At 39.9% G+C, this 18,714-nt stretch overlaps 3 protein-coding genes across 3 annotated transcripts in view; 2 read left to right on the top strand and 1 right to left on the bottom strand.

Annotated features, from left to right (window-relative positions):
• Positions 1–7,408, top strand: part of shisa8b (shisa family member 8b) — a 49,578-nt gene extending 42,170 nt beyond the window's left edge. Inside the window, exon 5 of the mRNA XM_063481562.1 lies at positions 1,169–7,408. Coding sequence (XP_063337632.1) covers positions 1,169–1,716 — 548 coding nt within the window. The 3' untranslated portion in view covers positions 1,717–7,408. The remainder of the gene's footprint in view (positions 1–1,168) is intronic.
• A 1,532-nt stretch (positions 7,409–8,940) lies between these two features.
• On the bottom strand, positions 8,941–12,539 carry desi1b (desumoylating isopeptidase 1b). Its single transcript, XM_063482138.1, has 6 exons — positions 12,184–12,539; positions 12,049–12,070; positions 11,869–11,941; positions 11,629–11,738; positions 11,127–11,249; positions 8,941–10,432 (listed from the first exon to the last, which is right to left on the bottom strand). The coding sequence occupies exons 1-6, from the start codon at positions 12,269–12,271 to the stop codon at positions 10,354–10,356; spliced, it is 495 nt and encodes a 164-aa protein (XP_063338208.1). The 5' UTR covers positions 12,272–12,539; the 3' UTR covers positions 8,941–10,353.
• Positions 12,540–12,653: 114 nt separating this feature from the next.
• On the top strand, positions 12,654–18,703 carry xrcc6 (X-ray repair complementing defective repair in Chinese hamster cells 6). Its single transcript, XM_063482137.1, has 13 exons — positions 12,654–12,758; positions 13,175–13,279; positions 14,574–14,686; positions 14,800–14,941; positions 15,259–15,510; positions 15,723–15,909; positions 16,003–16,189; positions 16,352–16,520; positions 16,903–17,064; positions 17,281–17,410; positions 17,660–17,760; positions 17,847–17,963; positions 18,147–18,703. The coding sequence occupies exons 2-13, from the start codon at positions 13,207–13,209 to the stop codon at positions 18,344–18,346; spliced, it is 1,833 nt and encodes a 610-aa protein (XP_063338207.1). The 5' UTR covers positions 12,654–12,758; positions 13,175–13,206; the 3' UTR covers positions 18,347–18,703.
• The last annotated feature ends 11 nt before the right edge of the window (positions 18,704–18,714 follow it).

Genomic DNA, 18,714 nt, shown 5'->3' with positions numbered 1-18,714 from the left:
AATGAGTGTACCCGAATTTGGTACATAAATCCCACAGTCCACACACAAGTTGCCATTGGTTAAAGGAATAAAATAGAATTAAAAAGAGTAGAGTAATAATAGCCATTTGTGCTTATTTTTTTCTCTAAATAAATTTGGCAACTTTATATTTGGGACAAATTCTATAAAGACTAAGATTTGAGGAAAGGTCATTTACTACTTTTATTGTCACATTGCATGTGCAGGTACACTGGTACAGCAGATGAAAAATAGAATATACAGAGGTCAGCAGTTGGATATTGCGCAAAACAAGTGGCATTTATGTACAGTATGGAGTGCATAATGTTGAAGTTCTGGTAAGTGACGGCGAGGTGTCTACGAAGTGTTCAGCAGTCTGATGGCCTGATGGAAAAAGCTGTCTCTCAGTCTGCTGGTTCGGGACCGGATACTGCAGTACCTCCTGCCTGATGGAAGTAGTCTGAACAGTTTATAGAAAATAACAACACTAACAGTCATGTGAAAAGGACTCTATGCAATCCTTTGAAAAACTTAATACAGCCTCACTGCTTCCATAGAAATTAAGAGGGTCAGAAGCAGCCAGGTGCTGGTCTTGAGCATTCAGGTGTGTGTTAATATAGTATCCCTCATGCCCTGCATCATTTTAGTATTGTAAAGTACATCACAATACAATTAGAAAAAGACTGAACAAGCATGGCTTATTTGGTCAGAAACTAAGCCTCTTGTCTCTACACAGAACAAAGCAGCACGACTTAGGTTTGCCAAGTTGCGTCTAAACAAACCACAAGACGTCTGGAACAGTGTCCTTTGGACAGACAAGACTAAACTGGAAATACTTGGGCAAAATGCACAGCGCCATGATTAGTGACAACCTAGCACAGCGTATCAGCCAAACATCAGCCAAACCTTGTCAAGCACGGTGGTGGAGAAGTGTATTACTACAACAGAAAACCGTAAGTTTAAAAATAGAACTAGACCTTTGTTCATGGTCACATCTGTCTGAAAATAAAAAAAAGATTGGACAAGATTAATGTTGGGCTAAAGCTCCGATCTTTCTCGATGCCCATCAAACTGAAAGCCTGGAGGGTGGGGAGACTTCTCGGGTATTTAAAGGTTTTACGGTTATGGTTGTCTTTGTCTCACAGACTGTCTCCACCCTGTCTCTCTGCAGCTGAAACTGCATCTCGGAGCTACTACAAGAGCTTCCCTCTCATGGATTTCTCCCACTACCAGCCTGTAGCCCCGCCTGCCTTCCAGCCTGTGCCCATTCCACCTAAAGAGAAGTCATACATCCATCACCAACCCCTGCCAGCACACCACGACATCCACTCCCCTCTTTCAATCTCCATCCCCCCCAGCCACCTCGAGCAATCACGCCTCTCTAAGACAACCACACACCCGTTTCTCTCCAACTCGGCCTTCAAAGCATGGGAGCCAAACGCCCGCCATGTCCACAGGCAGACCTCCGCCCCAGCGCATACTTCCACCTCTCTGCACAGCTCCACCCGGAGACACAACTACTCAACCCGGAGGCAGCAGAGCACAGAGAATGTCCCAGATCTCTATACTCAACCCTATGGAGGGATGTATGGAGGAACTGGAGGGGGAGCAGGACAGGGGCCACATGTCCAGGGGCAACATCCATCTCAACCCACTTATTACCACCACACCAGACAGAAGAGCTACTCCACCCACAGTGCAAATGAGGTGACTGTCTGAGCGGCAGCAACTCAGAGTGCGGCCTTCAACCATGTTTAACACAAAAACGAAAACGCTTTGGCATAAGCCAAAAAGGCCAGAGTTTGGGACAGCTCGTCCAACATGTGGTTAATTAAACAAGAAGTTTTTTTAAGACACGAAAAAATGAAAAGGGGTGTTTTCATAAGAGGAAACAGTCAGGTTCAGGAGGAAAACAGTGCAGAACCACCACTTTGTAGAAAATGGACTGTGCTGGTAAAGGTTATTACCGCAATTGAGCAAATGTCTCATATAATAAATGTTTAGATTTCACCCAAGGATATCTCAAATCCAGTCTCAGGCTTCAATAGGCTGCAAAGCTATAAAAATGTCCAACTACTAAAGATTTTCCACTACAGTGTGCTTCAATTGCGGTTGTACAGGCCATATGGTACGAAGCCCTGCAAGGGACATGGGAGAAAAAAAAATAAAGATGAACATTTGCGAGATCTCGCAAAAGTTTTGCGAGATCTCGCAAATGTTTTTGCCGCATCCTTCGGAGGCCGCCAGCACGAAGCCGACCGGGAGGTCGAGGCACGTTGTGCCGGGAGTGTGGTGTTCCCCCCGGCTGTAGTGGGCCTCAACCTCCCGTTAGCTTCGAGCTGGTGGGTAACAGACAAAACGCCGGAGCACTTTTGCAAATATGTGATCTCTTGATAAACCGGGCAGATATTCGAAGTTTACACAGCTACATTCACGCCTAAAAATATCTTAAAAGTTTATTTTGTGACCCAGAAAGAGTAATATTAAAACTAACTAGCTGCTGCCATTGTTGGAAACGAATTGGCTGGCCATGCTATGAATTCTGGGGAAGGTTGGGTCATAAAGGATACACCGACTCGGCCTTCAAATTTGACTTGCGAAGGATGCAGTCTATTTTGCGAGATCTTGCAAAAGTTCATCTTAATTTTTTCTCCCATGTCCCGTGCGGGGCTCCGTAATATAGAAACATGGGCAGAACAAAAGAACAACAAAATACTACTGCCAGCCACCCTAGAGCAGAAGGCTTGATACTTCGAGTCAAATTAGGCAAAAAGAAACAGTCAGTTTGTATTATTCAAAATAATTCTACCTGAGCACAGGTGGAGCAGGTGATCAGTTCATGTGGCTACCAATTTAGCTAGAAAAAAAAAAATCAAATTCCATTCCAAAGAAATAGTCACAGCTAGCATGCAGCTATTTTGACTCAAATATAGCTTTCTGTGTACTCTTTTTTTTGTCATTCACCTGCAAATGTTAGACCTCAGGAACATTGGAAGTGTTCATGTCATTTAATGGGAACTCTGTCTCTGTTCTCCTACTCACTACCTCCTCCACTTTAAAGGAACTCATTGTAAATGATAATAGTTTGAAAACCTTTTTGAAATTAATGTTATCAAAAGAAACCCAAGAGCTGTTTTACTTTGAGGTGACAGTGCTAGCTACTGCACCTTGCTTCTTCTCCTGAGAAGCACAGGTATGAAGCACACTAACGCAGACAGTTAGCCTAGTTTAGCAATAACAACAATTTCTTGCTGGGAAATTATCAAACTGATGTTTTTCATCTACACTTCAGTATTTATCTGGATTAAACAAATGTATAAAATCTCTGTGGCTAATGGTGTGTTCCATTTGAAGTCAAAAGTTGGAATTTAGGAGTTCCTAATTGGAATTTTCACCCACCCAAGTTAAATTTCCACCTTAGAAAGATGGAATAGCATCACCAACCTCAACTTCATAATCCAAGATGGTTTCAGAGCATGTAAATGTGTAAAATCAATACTATGATGCTAATGCTAATGCTAATGATACACGATACTACAGGGACGTGCTCTACTCGGGAGATCTCTCTTAACTCTGACATCTGAGGCAAATGGAACGCAGCATTAATAATGAAGCCCATGAGGAAGTTTTGGAAACTGCAGTTCCTCAAATGGCCACTTGAGGTTGGCTCTTAAAAGAGAGTTAATCATTGGCGTTCATGTTTTTTAAAAAAAACCCCAACTTGGGCTGGTGTACAAATGAATTAAAAATAAGTGCTTTTGATTGTGATCCAGTTGGAGCTGGCTAAATACTGATATTAAAATCTGATGCAATCATCTTCATATTAGTTTAAGAGTTTTCTCATTGTGATCTATATAGATATCATCAACCATTCAGTGCAATCGTCGAGGTAAAAGTTCAGGTAATTTTCAGGCCCCACAAGCTTTTGTGTGCATCAAGTTACCTCCTGTTTATCTTGTAAAAACACCTCTTCTATTTTGCAGCTCTCAGTCTACCTCCATGCACAGCTGTTTTCTCCTTGTCCCTTTTTCTCCCACCAATTTTCTGAGATGAAGCGCTTTGCATTCTTCGCCATCAGGCCAAGCATACGGGGACAGCATCCCCGCGGGTCACATTAACTGACGGTGAGGACAATGCCACCATCATGTCAGCTCCCATCAGCCTCCATCCTAGCTAGAGAAAAGGAGAGAAGGAAAGAGAGGAAGAGCGTAAGAGCCAGAGGCTCAAACTCTTTAGAAAGGAGAGAAAAGGAGGAAAGAGAACAGGAAAATAAAAAACAAACACACACTGCTGCATGTTTTCCTTCCTTGGGGGAAGGAGTCAGTGTGGATCTGGTCTCCTACTATTGAACTGTCTGAGGCATAATTCAGAGTGTGCAGATGCCTGTATGTAATTTCTAACCTACAGGCGCCATTGCGGGAAAGTTTTCTGAGGCGTTTCCAGCCCTGGAGCGTTAGACATTTCTCATTTCATCTCTGAACCCTGGACAGCAAAGGACACTGTGCAGAGCTGCGGCTGTTGATTTAAACATTCAACAGTTTTTGCATTGCTTCCACTGCACTTGTTGGTGAAGATGTACAACTGGAACACCCTCAGGAGATGTACAATGTACGACACATGTGTCCAGAAATGGTTCCATGAGGTTCATGAATTGAATTTGTGCTGAAAGAGCTGAGGGGGGAACTTTCCTTTGATTATGTAGCAGCTGAATTAAGAGGCAGGAAAAAAGGTTGCTGTAGGTTAAATTGAGTCAAGACATTGGGCAACGCATGCAAAACAACACAGCTGCTAAATAAAGACTGCCCAAACACAACTCTACAGCAACACATAGATGCACTGTTGGTCAAATGCAATTCTGCAGTATGGTATTTTAAACATGAAATCAAGATACTAAACAATAAGAATGTTATATGGTTAATATTTTCCTAAATGAAGGATCCGTATATGAGTATGGCAAAGAGGTCACAGCACCTTAACAATATGTCATAAGAAGACAGGTGAACAAAAAAATCTGACCTATTCTGCCCTTTTGAGCAGACCAAAATTTTAATAACTCTTCCAAATGATCGAGAGGAACATTTTGTTTTGGCCTCTACCCAAAGTAAAGTTTAACACTTTCTCTCCTCTCACCTATATTTGTCTGTCTGCTAAGTTTTGGAGTTGTTTTCCACTGGAACAGCTGCCTGATGGAACAAGCTTGAATTTTTTTAAGACACCAAAATGTTCTGTTAAGCTGGACATTTGCATCATAATTCATTTTTGGTTCATCTCTCCATATGGACCTATTCATATTCCACCTGAACTTCTTAATAAAAAAATACATGAGGTTTAAAATCTTGCCACCAGGCTTATAGAAGTTATGATTTATCCCTGGAGAAATGAGCAAGAAAAGCAGCAACTTTGAAAATTTTCAATTTTAAAGGGATTTGATAATCTGTGACTGGTACTGTTGTCAGCTGCTGTCATGGAGGCATTCGTGACAGGGGTTTTAAACTGTTCATTTGAACCATGTGGAGAAATGTCAGAAATTTTGATAATAGGTAAAAGTACAGTAAATGTATATTTGGTGTCTTTTGTCAGCCAAAATCTGTAATTAATGGGGACCTATTATCATATTTTAATTTTGGACTTAATCCGACAGCAACCCATAGCTCGAAGCAATCCTCACATGTCTTATAATGAGCCTTAGTGCAGCCCCTCACTTGATCCACTGTTCTAACTCCTCTCCCTTTAACCCATCCTCCCAACTTTGTTCTGATTGGTTGCCCCTTGCAAACAGTAGGTTGAGCTTCTTTATCCATAGCTGGAGCTATGTGCCTGAAATGACCATAACAGAGACATGTTTAATATAAGTAGCCACCACTGTAACAGTACATGAGTGACAGAAAATAATAAAAAACACACAGCAGGTCTCATTTAACACTGTTTCTAATACTCAGTCTGGTACATAAGCTAAGTGCAAGTCTAACCTGGTATTTATAAAGGCTTGAGCCACATTCACCTACTCTAAGCACTTCAAATTGCTTAACCTGTCATATCCTCCTGAGATCCACCCTATTCATTTATGTCTCCTGTAATGGACATTTGTTTTTGGTCTATATGTTTTTACTTATTTGAGCTAACTTAATAAGTCATGATGTGCTCAATAGAGGATATCCTGGCCTTTCCAATGATATCTCATGTGTTTGGGTGAAAACGTTAAACTGGAAGATACTTTTTTCCTCTGTTCGTAGGAGGGTATAGTCACACCTACTGCCCGCACACTGACATCACCCGTTAACATGCATGTCTTTGGACTGCAAAAGGAAACTAAAGTAAACCCAAATCTAATAGGAGCAGCAGAGATCAGCGAGACAAACACCTGCATCATTCACAATGATGTCACATTAAGTGAATGGCATTTAGAGCTCTGTGGCTCCTGCTGTGTCAAGAAAACAAAAAAAACAGGCAACTCTTTCACCGCACCCTCTCTTGTCTTCATTCCCTTGTATGTAAACACAAGAAGGATACGTCTGTAATTATGCGATTCCCCTCTTCAACAGTGCAGTGTCCTGGGCAGGCATCCGTTTCCCCTCCAAACGGTCGGTGTTGTGGGTTTAAAATGTTGAGAGCTGCTGCTTTTTTTCCCTTAAACAATAGCAGTTTAGTTCTTTGCAGTGAACAAGTGCTTCCAATGTTTGTTTGCTTTTCCCCCGTGGTATGGAAAACTGCATTTTTCTCCACCTGATCTTCTAGTCTTTGCAGATGAAACAAACCGCTTTTTCATGTCTTTGTGATAAATTCTTGACACATTTTGTACATTATTACTCCGTCTTTTGTTGATTTTTGTTTTATGTAGTGCAACCACCATCTGGGAATCATTTTTGCTTTGATTTATGACTATTGTGTAAATATTTTTATTTATTGGATTTCCTATATATTTTATTTATATAAGGGCTGTATGAACAGAGAGTATTTATTAGTAGTAGTATTACTGCTGTCAGGTTTTAACAGAATATTTGACTTTATGTTGGCAGAGTTGGGCAATAGACAGGCCTTTTCATGTAAGTGGCAAAACACAGTGGCACAAATGAACTGCAGTACCTATGTCTAAGCCACTGGTGAGGTCTATATGGCCAGAAGTGGTGAGAAGGAACTGCTTTTGAACATTTGTCCGCATGTTTAAAACTGGAAGAATAATTTTTTGCTGGGTAAAGACTGCCGAGTTTACACCACTTTGGCTCCCTCAGTTACTGCAAGTAATAAAATATAATAGATACAGATGAGGTCAGAGTGTATTGGAGAGAAATACAGTACGTAGTGTTTATGCTGTATGTATCCATACTTCTTACTACAACAGAACAACTACTTTATACCCAAAATATTCTAGAGATGTTGTTTCTAACAAACTGTTTAGAAGACACTTTTAATGATGAACTATTAAATATTGATATTAAAAAAAAAATTGAGTTTGGTTTGATTGGTTTTCATATGAAATTAATATTAGACTTCTGATCCTCATGGGCATACCACTTCAGACCACTGATAAATTGGCAGCTCTCATTTCATCAGACAAATATTGTCATTTAGTGCACTTTCTGGAAACTTTTTCTTGGAGCAGCTGGAGTGAAATGTGTTTACTTCAGAGGCAGCAGGTTCAGTACATGTTGAATATTTGAAGCAGCGTCACTCACACAAATATTTGGTCATTTAAAAACATTTAATAGTCGACCTGCCTGACTGACAAATACAGCTGATGCTGCAGGACTGATCCTGTAGTGCCACCTTGTAGCTGCTCTTTATATTACATGGAACCAGAGCAGTAGCAGTTTTGAGTCCTGGAAACTTGATTTCTGAAGCGAATCACCGATTGCTACTAATGACATACAGTGCAAAAGTCTGGCGCCGCCTCTCTTTCCTTTATATTTTGCCAGGAAAATGGAAATAGGTGCAGAAAAACTGTGTTTGTACAATTTTACCGAGATTTGAAAGTTAGTACTTGGTATAAACGGCTTTATTCTTTAACACAAAAGAAGCAAAACATGAAGAATTTAGAAGTGGCTTAAGATGCTTGATGAATACTATAGAACTGAAGAGAAAACATTTTAATAAAGAAGTCAACATAAAAGTCCTCAGAGAATAACAATTTTAATGGAAGATAGTATTTGAGAATGTCACACATTTAATAAAGTGCAGAGTGAAACATTTGCCTTGTGAGGTCTAGATCATCATCAATGATCACCCCAGTTTAAACAGCCCAGGTTTCGGGAATCAGGGAACAAAGAAAATAAACATACTAACTTAGACACATCAAAACACCTCACATGCTCACCAAAAAAGGTTTGGCCTCTTTCCAAAATATAGGATTGGGGTAGGGATACCACCTATGATGGTTTAGATGTCAGACGAACATATATATTAATCCTTTTAAGACAAACATTTGTCTAAACCACGTGTGACCCTCTGCTTGTAAGCAAACATCTTTTTTTTAAGTACATTTTCCCCCCCTCAACAAATCCAGGTTCAATTCAGTCATTTTAGATTCACAATCTGAATAAACTGAAGACCTATTTATATTTGAATATGAGCAAAACGATGGCCTTTTTAAGACTTGTGCATTAATGATCTACGCATACCCTTTAAGTAGGATCAGGATGGTGAAGGAGCAACAGGTTAAACAATATTTAGAGTAAAGATGTCCCAAACACAACAATTAAACACAGTTTGCCAAAACAGTGATGGAGGTAAGTGGTTGATACGCATAGTTTTCCTATGCCTGGTTTAATCATGCAAATCTAAACAGTCAAATATCCATAATGTATATAAAACAGTGTGTCTTTATGAACTGAAAAAACTCTAAATCCGACAAAGCAAATGAAAGCTGTAAAGCTGAGTGGTCCTGAATTTAAAAAAAAAAAAAAAAAAAAAAAAAATAATATATATATATATATATATATATATATATATATATATATATATATATTTCCCTGTGTTCATCAGATGTTCCTGGACGAAATACAGAACTTGGAGGTGGCATTCTGAAGATAAAACTTTGGTCAAACGATACTTTTAAAGCCAGACCAGCCGGCAGAACGGGTTTAACTGAGCTGGCCTTGAAATGCATCCTGTTCTAATAACTACAGGAATACAAACAGTAAAAACAAACAAATAAAAAGAATTAAGGCACCAGATTACATTTTTTTCTCCCTCTCCACCAAGTTCCATGAAATTCAAGTTAGTAGTTTTTACATTATTGGGATGACGGACAGAAAAAGTGGAAACGATTTCACACCCCCACTGAAGAAAAGGCAGAACACAGCATGGCACGTTAAATAAACAAACTGACCACTAAGGAACAAATACCTCATTTTTGGCATTGGACTCAAATTCAGATTTGGATTTCTGCCAAAACAACTGAACTTAAAGTATCCTGTTACATCCTGGCACTTTGTGCATTTTGATACACATCTAGCAATTTGTTACCAACATAACACAATCAGAGTCTTTACACCACCATTTTCAACAAGAATATTTTTTGTAATAAAGTCTTAGAGCAAGAAGTATAAGCCTTGTCAGTGATCTTTAAATGACTCTAGGCACTTATTTGAATAGTTCCTAAACTAATTTTATTTTAAAAAGTCACTATAAAAACTTCATATATAGAGAAATATCAAAGAAACAGTTTCATTTAATTCCATAAATGTCAGATTTTAACTTAGGAGTCCTTACATGCCATCTCTCTGCCTCACAAGATCTCTGGAGAAAGACACAATAAGGTCTGCTGTCCATGAAAACTATTACAAATTCTCATTATCTGTGTGAATGATTAAAACCGAGACATCCTTTAGACACATTAAAACAGAAAGATTGGAAGACAAGGCCAGTGCTGGTTATGTGATGATAGTACGATTCATGGATTCTTCATCATTCGATATTTTTGAGCAGTCATCTAACTATAATAAACTTTGTGACAGACTGCCACAATGACAGAGAGACATAATGGAGCACCTCATGAGAGGATGACAATACCTGTTGAAAACGCCTCTCATAAGTAGCAGTGAATGAGAGGATGAATCCTGCCTTTAAAATGACAACTTTGAATACTAATCCAGAGGATATGCATGTATAATGATCCTGCTGACCCAAGAAAACGTAATCTTAAACACGTTAATGTACACAGACAAGTATAAGATCCATTTTTAGTCCCCTGTCCACAGAGTGTAGCACACCTGCACCCCTCGCATACACCTCAGAGTATGTTGAATAACACCATAAAACTCAATAACGATAAGTGATGGCTGATTAAATATAGAAGTGACTTGCCAGCCACAGGCAGGGATGTTATCAGTTATCTTCTAAAATCCACGACTCGGTCTATCATTGCCCAGCCAGGTTGTTGCCTCCAGGATTTATGACCATGGAATCCAAGAAGGGACGGAGAGCCTGGCCAAATGGTCTGTGAGGAAATACAGCAGAGAGTACAGTTACATTACAAACCAAAGTCTTAGTCAGTTATTGTATACAAGAACAGCAAACACTTAATACCACAAGATTAATCGTTCAAAAGAGACGCAGGAATGTACAGTTTGGTCAGAAGCTTATATACTCTCATCATGAACTGAATGTTTGAGTCATTTCAGGCTTTTAATGATTTCTTTGAACTGTTGTTTTTTCAGGATGAAATGATTGTACAGCATACATCTTTAATGTCTTTAAATAACAAGAATTGGGCACTCAGGTTTCCATTTATTTTGGATTTTTCTACAAACGACACCGGGTCAAAATTAAATCACTCACTTAAATCTTTAATAAGTGGAGCTGAAAGTTCTACAATTTGAAAAGGCCAATAAATGTCTTATTAGTGATCATAGTTGACCAAAAATAGTAGTTTATTTTGGGCAGTGTAAAAATAGTTTTCTCATTCTCAGTGTTTTGAGTGTTTCTCAACCCAGGTCTCTAATTTTTGACAACTGTACATTCATATTGTAATGGTGTATTTAACACAACATTCAGGGTGCATGTAATTTCAAATGCATTTTTCCATTTATATTTATTATCTATAATATAATTGATATTATTATGCATATTTAGTGTTTTGCCATCAGTATCAGCAGAGACTCAATTCAACTGCACAGAATTAAGAAGCTTACGTGGCGAGGATGTCAGATGGAAGGTCTGTGATGTACGATGGGATCTTTCTGCCTGTCAGGAATTGAGCTACTTCACTGCTGAAAGTGTTGCAGTTGTTCTCAAATAAGTTGTAATTGGCACCTCTGCAACAAATGAAGGAGGAAGTCAGAGGAGGGAAGAAGGAGTTCAAAGCGCAGAGAGAGGGAGAGAAAGGTGCACCACAGGGTGGAGAAAAGCAGGTGAGTAGCAGGAAGTGATGAGACAGAAACATTTTAAATGCAAAATAATGAGGGGGAAGAACACTACATGTAAATTTTAGCTCATTCCTAAAAACTATTATTTAGACTCAAACAGGGCAGTAACGCATGAGCCTTGTTCTGTGCATTCAAGCTATGCACTTAATTCTACTGGTGCTACTTAAAAACAAATCATTTGTAACTGTTTGGTTCAGTTTCATTTTTCCAAAATAACAACAACAACAATAACAATTATAATAATAAAGATCTCATCATCTTCTTTTACCTGTACTTGGACTCTCCCAGTGAAGTTAAATACTCCTTAAAGAGGTCTTCGGGCACTTCAGTGGAGCCCATGTCTACTACAGAATCAGGAGGACCCAACAGGGTGCCTCCCTAGGAGACAAACAGATGCACACTTCAGTGACTTGTCACTGAGACTCTGACACAAGTTTCTTGATTTTGTGTCTAGATCAAACGGCTTTAAAGTGCACTGTTTATATGAGAGGATGGTGCTGATTCTTACAGGTGGACAATTGGTGATGCCTGTTGATCCACCAAAGTAGTGCTCTTTCCCGTGGACCACAACACCCGTGTGCCTGTTAGACGCCAATGCATTTTTTAAACAGTGGTATTAAACTACTTAACTGCAGCTCAGATGCTCAGTGAGAATACTTTTTATAGAACTTTCTTTATGTAAACTCACCATATCCCATCAATATGTCTCCCTGTAAAGATAAAATACTTTAAATTACGATCAACTTTTTCCGCCCTTAGAAAACAACAACTTTCACTTCCGAAGCATCCCACTGAGTCATGACAGAGTTTGTCAGAAACTCACCCAGCATGGAAGCACTCAGCTGACGGGCCATCCCTCTGGACAGGTCATATACGTAAAGTTTCACTGGATAAGAATCAGTTTGGTCCATGATAACGCAAAACGATTTATTCGAAACGACAATGCGGCTAACCTTCTAGAAAGTTACTTAGTCACTACAGAGTTCCCAGCTAGCTAGCTTCCCGGTAGCAAAGAAAAGTTTAATAAAGTTTCTGGTGGTGGAACTGTGAGAAATAATAAATTCAGGCTACAGGCTGTTTAAAATGCTAGTAATAACTGTAAAATAAAAAAGTAAATGTAAAACCTAGCTCGAAGTTGCCGGGAGTCAAATCCACTGCTGTGTCACTGTCTATCAACGATAACGCTACTGTCCTATCACGTGAACAGCGGGCTTCCGGCTTTAGGGTAAATAAACCCCGCGTTTTTAAACGGGATTGGCCAATACCTTAGATTGGCAGATAAACTGCCAATAGACGATAAGACATCCAGTAGGCGTTTTAACCGTGCTTGTTCACGTATCTGAACGCGCCAGTGATTAAAACTAGCCTGGACTTGTGTACAGAAAGGAGAAGCACACGGTAAGTGACGGAATTCTCTGACGAAAACTGCGTATGTATTTCATTTATGTTGTAAGTTTAGGCTATCAATTTTCGTGCCTCATTAGACCCATAACATTGTTACATAGGCGGCTCCTAAATGGAAATGGCACGAAAAGTGGCTAATTACAAGCTAAGCTAGCTAACATTTGCTAGCTAAAGTTAAAAACATAGTTAATTAAACATTAGTAATGCGTTAACGAGACATTAAAACTGTTTTGAAATACCTTGTCGTGTGCATAATAATTATTATCTGGTGAAAGTTGCTACATATGTTTATTTGTAGGAGTACATAGGATGCACTTTTTAAATACGCCACAGAAAAGCCTTCTGCCATTGATACTGTGTTTGAATCTAGTGTTGTAAATGCGGCAGTCTTTTATCCTTGGTTTTCACAGTAAATCCTGAGACGGGACTGAAGGCAGCACCAATGGCAGAGTGGAACGCCTACTACCAAAACGAGGATGAGGAGGGAGAGCAAGAAGAAGGGGAGCAGTCAGGGGGTAAAAGAAAATCCGCTACTCTACGCTTATTTACACCACTGTGCAAAAGTCTTGAGCCACCACTTACTTGTTTATATTTAGTTTCCTAAGAGCCCCACTTTGTTGTGTTTTGTGCAATAGCTTTCCAGGTTTTATGAAGGTCTTTCAAAGTTTTTCTTTAAACATTGGCTGCTTTTTCCCCCCTTTTTAACTCCAGTTCTTGAACCTGGCAATTTTCAGAGGAATGTTTTTAATTATTAATTCACTTAACACTGACTTATAAATCATTCAGGTGTAGAAAGGCAACTAACACTGACGAACCAGTGTTTTGTCTACACATAAACTGGTAACTTGAAAAAACATTATTAATAGCATCTTTAGGAGATTTTTTTTCTAGCAGCATGGCCTTTCAGTGGATCTGTCTACCGCTCACCAAAACCTCATTAGGAGTTGTCTCAATTCAAGGGTCAAAAAGACATTCTTAAGGAAGGAATCAGATAGAAAATGTGTGTATGTGTGGGAGAGAGTGTCTACAGGCGTCTGTAAAACACAGTGTTTGCTCTGTCAGGGTTTGGGGCTGCCTTTCAGACATCAGTATTGGGGATCTTGTTAAAATTATGGATTTGTGGATGCAGAAAAGTACCATCAGACTTTGCTCCGCCATGCAATACCATACGGAAAGCATTTGATTAGCAGCCACTTCATTTTTAACCCTGATGTTGATCCTAAAAGCACTGCCAATGCAGTAAAAAGCAAAACTGGATGAAAAAACAAATAATGGAACACTATCAGTCATGGACTGGCCTCTCTGGAGGCCAGTGCGAAACATTTATTGAAGCACTGTGGGATTATCTTCACATAGAACACAACAGAAGTCAGCCAACATCCAAAGAAGAGGTTTGAATGTTCTTCAAGAAGCCTGGAGAACTACTCCTAAAGACTACTTAATGAAATGACAAGAAACTTACCTTAGAGAGTTAGGGCTGTGTTGATGAATAAAAGTTGGCATACAAAATATTGACTTTCAAGTTTGTTAAAATAGTATAAACTCGCCTTTGTGAGAATACTTGCCTTATATACTGTATTTCCTTGTATCTTTGCACATGTTTCAATAAATGCTGCACCTGGCAAAAAGTCAAGAATTGAGGGGTGGCTCAGGATTTGTGAAATGATACTTTTGCTGTTATCACATTTTATTATCACATTTTAGTTATTAAAATTTACTTCAGCACAAGTAAAATGTTGGCAGGTAGCATTGATACAAAAAGTGATACTTAAGTGACAACAGAATCAACCAGGTTTCCATCTTCAATAGGAGACTACAAAATTACAGGGAGAGACAGCTTGGTGTTCTTGGTTGATGCCTCCAAGGAGATGTTCATCAAAGGGGAAGACGGGGAACCCTCCAACTTTGACATGACCATGCAGGTGAGATGGCTGGTTATCTTTTTCTTTTGCTAGTTTTAATTTTATAGTAGTTATTTCGCTCTGCTTCATATAGCAACCTTGTAACAATGATGGTTTGTGTGCTGCTCTTGTAGGTTGTGCGCACTGTGTACACCAGTAAGATCATCAGTAGCGACAAGGACCTGGTGGCTCTGGTTTTCTATGGCACAGAGCAGAGCAAGAACCCCAGAAACTCATTTAAGCATGTCTACGTGTACCATGATCTCAATGAGCCTGGTAAGATGCAGTTCCGGCGCCCCCCGTGTGCAGCAGCCTGTTACAGCAGCTCTTATCTTATCTTATCTTATCTTATCTTATCTTCTTTCAAACAAACACATAATTACACTTTATTTTGCTATTGTTTTGTTTCAAACACAAATGTAGGCAATCTTCTTATCTGCAGTTCTTTTTCCTCTTTTTTCTTTATTTTAGACCAAAACTTAAAAAGAGCAGAGCAAAGCTGCAGTCAATATTGGCTCATACTTCCTCAGTAGTTTGTAAACTGCTGAACATATCTTTCTTATACCCTTGTCTGTCTCTTTTGCTTTGGACAGGTGCAAAGCGAGTCCAGGAGGTGGATGCTCTGCGGGGGGAAAAAGGTGCCAAGCTGGTGGCAGAGACCATAGGCAGTGGAGAGACATCATTAGGAGATGCTCTGTGGTGCTGTGCCAACCTCTACAGTGACATCAAGCTCCGCCTCTCGCACAAGCGGATTATGATTTTCACCTGCAGGGATGAACCACATGGAGGCGACAGCGTGAAAGACCGACAGGCTCGCACCAAGGCCAGTGATCTCAAGGAGACTGGTGGGTCTGAAAGAAGCTATTCACGCAAGCCCTTTTAACTGTAAATTTTATCACTGCCGCTCTGCTTTTATAATTAATTAACTTTACCAGCCTTTCGGGTTTCTATCTTCTGCTAATTCTGCAAGTTCACATTATTTTACTGAAGTATGATGATTTGTTATCATGTGGTAATTGTGTATGTGGGCTGTCTTCCCTTGACCCTCTTCTTTTAGGCGTCGTTATTGATTTAATGCACCTGATGAAACCGGGGGGCTTCGACATCTCGCTCTTCTTTTGTGACATTGTAAGTCCACCAGAGGATGAGAGTGAGCTGGGGCTCCAGCTGCAGCCTTCTGACAAGCTGGAGGACCTCCAGAAACGGGTGCGGGCCAAAGAGCTGAAGAAACGAGCCTTGGCAAGGCAAGCGATGGCTTTCTTTGTATCCATAGCGTGTTTATTTACCTTTTCCTCTTGGCTGTTCTTTACACTATCTATTCTTTCTGCTGTCTTTAGGTTAAACCTGTGCCTCGGGGAGGGCATAAATGTAGCCGTGGGAATTTATGCAACTGCTGTGGCAGCTCGCAAACCAGGTTCCATCAAACTTTACAGGGAAACCAACGAGCCAGTCCGCAGCAAAACTCGAACCTTCCACACTCAAACTGGCAGTCTGCTGCTGCCCAGTGAGATAAAGAAAGCCCAGGTGATGAAAATCTCCTGATCCCAATCGAAAGCAGTGCTATGTTTATTTCATTATTTGAGTGCTTTTCCTTTTATTTTTATTTTTTTTTTAAGATTTAACTTACACATGAAAACTTCACTTTATCTGTGTGTGTGTGTGTGTGTGTGTGTGTGTGTTGTGTAGTATTATGGCAGTAAAGAGATTGTGATGGAGAGGGACGAGGTGGATGCCATTAAGAAGTTTGATGACCCTGGATTGTTTCTGATTGGATTCAAACCGATGGAAAAGCTCAAACTGCATCACCATATCCGGCCTGCTGTCTTCCTCTATCCTGAGGAGGATGAGGTGAAAGGTAGAACTGTGTGTGCGGTTGTATGTCTGATTTAATTCTAGGAAGGAAGAATAAAACCACAGTGTTGACTCTGGATATTTCTAAATATTTTTTCAAATAAAGGTCATAGTTAACTAAACTTAAGTTTCACTCATCCACACCCTGCATGCACAGACTCTTTGTTCCAAGAACACTGAGTTAAAGCTGAGTTATGCTTAGGCTCCCCTGAATTTGAGAAGCATTTGATAAAATAGAATTGATGATGGGTTTAAAGTAAAAGCTTTTATTAAATTGTAAGCAGCTATAAAAATTGTCTGTTCAGTCATAGTAAATGTGGATCTCATTGATACTGAATCAGATATCCTGTGATTTTTATTTATTTATTTATTTATTTTCACTCAAGGCAGTTCATGTCTGTTCTCCGCCTTGCTGAAGAAGTGCAGCGAGAGGAACGTGTTCGCTCTGTGCCGTTTCATCTCCCGCAGAAACTACCCACCTCGGTTTGTTGCCCTATTGCCTCAGAATGAGGAGCTCGACGAGGGGAAAGTACAGATTACACCACCAGGTAATGTGGTGCTGGGGTCAAGATGGCTAATTACATTTAATTATTTTAGCTTCTTTAAATGCAACTTCAGAGTCTTTACAGCTTTTAGCAAAAATAACTAAATTTTACAGTAATACAGAGAACTCGCAAATACATAAATATTACTTAAACATTTGAACTTAGTTGTGTGTAATTGACTGCAGTGTGACGCGTCTTGTCTGCTCATGACTTTACCAGGTTTCAACGTCATCTACCTGCCATTCGCCGATGATTTGCGGACTCTGGACCCTCCGCAGTTTCCCTCGGCCTCACAAACACAGGTGGACAAGATGAAGGAGATCGTCTCCAAACTCAGGTTCAAATACAGGTAACTCTAGAGTCCCTGCAGAGTGGTTTTACAGGGAAAACTGAGGAGTTACATCAAATTTCATAAAACTAACAACAAGAAGTACTCTGGTTTATAGCAGGACAGCTTTCTTGTGGAAGTTGCCACTTCTGGCAGAGTCACGCATTTCCTTTTTTTTTTTTTTTTTTTTTCCCTCTTTTTTTTTTCTTCTCCTTTTTTGTTTTTTGAGTAACCATTAATATTATTTTCACACTCTGTAATGTCATGCAGGAGTGAAGGTTTTGAGAACCCAGTCATCCAGCAGCATTTTAGGAACCTGGAGGCCTTGGCTCTGGATATGATGGCTCCAGAGGAAATTGAGGATCTTATCAGTAAGATGCAAACCTAAACACAGATCCCAGTTTGCTTTTGTGGCTGCTAGAGTAATTCTACTCATCGCGTTCTTTCTCTTCCTCAGTGCCAAAGGTTGACCAAATAGATGAGCGTCTGGGTCCTCTGGTCCAGGAGTTCAAAGATCTGGTCTACCCTGCCTACTACAATCCAGAGAGCAAGCCAGCTGCCAAACGCAAAACAGGTCAGAGCATGAACCATTAGTGAAACTACGTAAAATTATGTGCTAGTATGTGCTGTGAATTACATCCCAAGCAAAATGTTTCCAGGTAGTCAGATTGACTTATTAATAACTTGCATCATTCAGTAGTTTGGGAATTCTGTGATTTGATAAATCTGATTATTCTTTTACTCCATGAACTCGCAGCTGATACTGGAGGTGGAGCTGAGAAGAAGCCCAAAGTAGAGCTGACAGAAGATGAGTTGAAGGCCCACGTGCAGAATGGCACTCTGGCAAAGCTGACCGTGCCCGTTCTAAAGGACGCCTGTAAGCAATTTGGGGTTCGAACCACTGGGACCAAGAAGCAGGAGCTGATAGATGCTTTGATTGCCCGTTTAGGCTCATGAGGAGTCTACACCAGACTTACTCCACAACAGCTTTGCACAAACAAAAGTTCTGGTTAATTTTGAATCTGTTTGAGCAGTCATCATGTATGGTTCCTGTGCTTCTTTTAAACTCGCTACGCGGCCCTCACATGGAACAGACGCTGTGTTTTCCTGTTGGGCATGATTAGATAAGAACAGCGTGACAGCCCCATTATCTATAAATACTGTTTGAATGTTTAAAAAAAGAACTGTCATTCTGTTGTAATCAAGCACTCACTCTAGTGGTGTTTGAAATTATAAAGAAGTCTAGAAGCATTGGAATACACTGATCTTATAAATACTGTAACTAGTGGTGACACTTGATGGCGTTGCATTTGCATTAATAAACT

Source organism: Pelmatolapia mariae, linkage group LG8 (genome assembly GCF_036321145.2).
Source record: "Pelmatolapia mariae isolate MD_Pm_ZW linkage group LG8, Pm_UMD_F_2, whole genome shotgun sequence".
NCBI lineage: Eukaryota > Metazoa > Chordata > Actinopteri > Cichliformes > Cichlidae > Pelmatolapia > Pelmatolapia mariae.
Note: the sequence above shows the minus strand (reverse complement) of the source record. Positions and strands in the feature narration are given on the sequence as shown.

Coding starts and splice junctions, on each gene's coding strand:
- xrcc6 (XM_063482137.1), top strand. CDS start 13,207: ATGGCAGAGTGGAACGCCTACTACCAAAACGAGGATGAGGAGGGAGAG. Junction 15,910..16,002: donor AAGAAACGAGCCTTGGCAAG/GCAAGCGATGGC, acceptor TGCTGTCTTTAG/GTTAAACCTGTGCCTCGGGG. Junction 17,065..17,280: donor AGTACAGATTACACCACCAG/GTAATGTGGTGC, acceptor TGACTTTACCAG/GTTTCAACGTCATCTACCTG.
- desi1b (XM_063482138.1), bottom strand. CDS start 12,271: ATGGACCAAACTGATTCTTATCCAGTGAAACTTTACGTATATGACCTG. Junction 12,071..12,183: donor GCTGAGTGCTTCCATGCTGG/GTGAGTTTCTGA, acceptor TTATCTTTACAG/GGAGACATATTGATGGGATA. Junction 10,433..11,126: donor CCATCTGACATCCTCGCCAC/GTAAGCTTCTTA, acceptor ATTTCCTCACAG/ACCATTTGGCCAGGCTCTCC.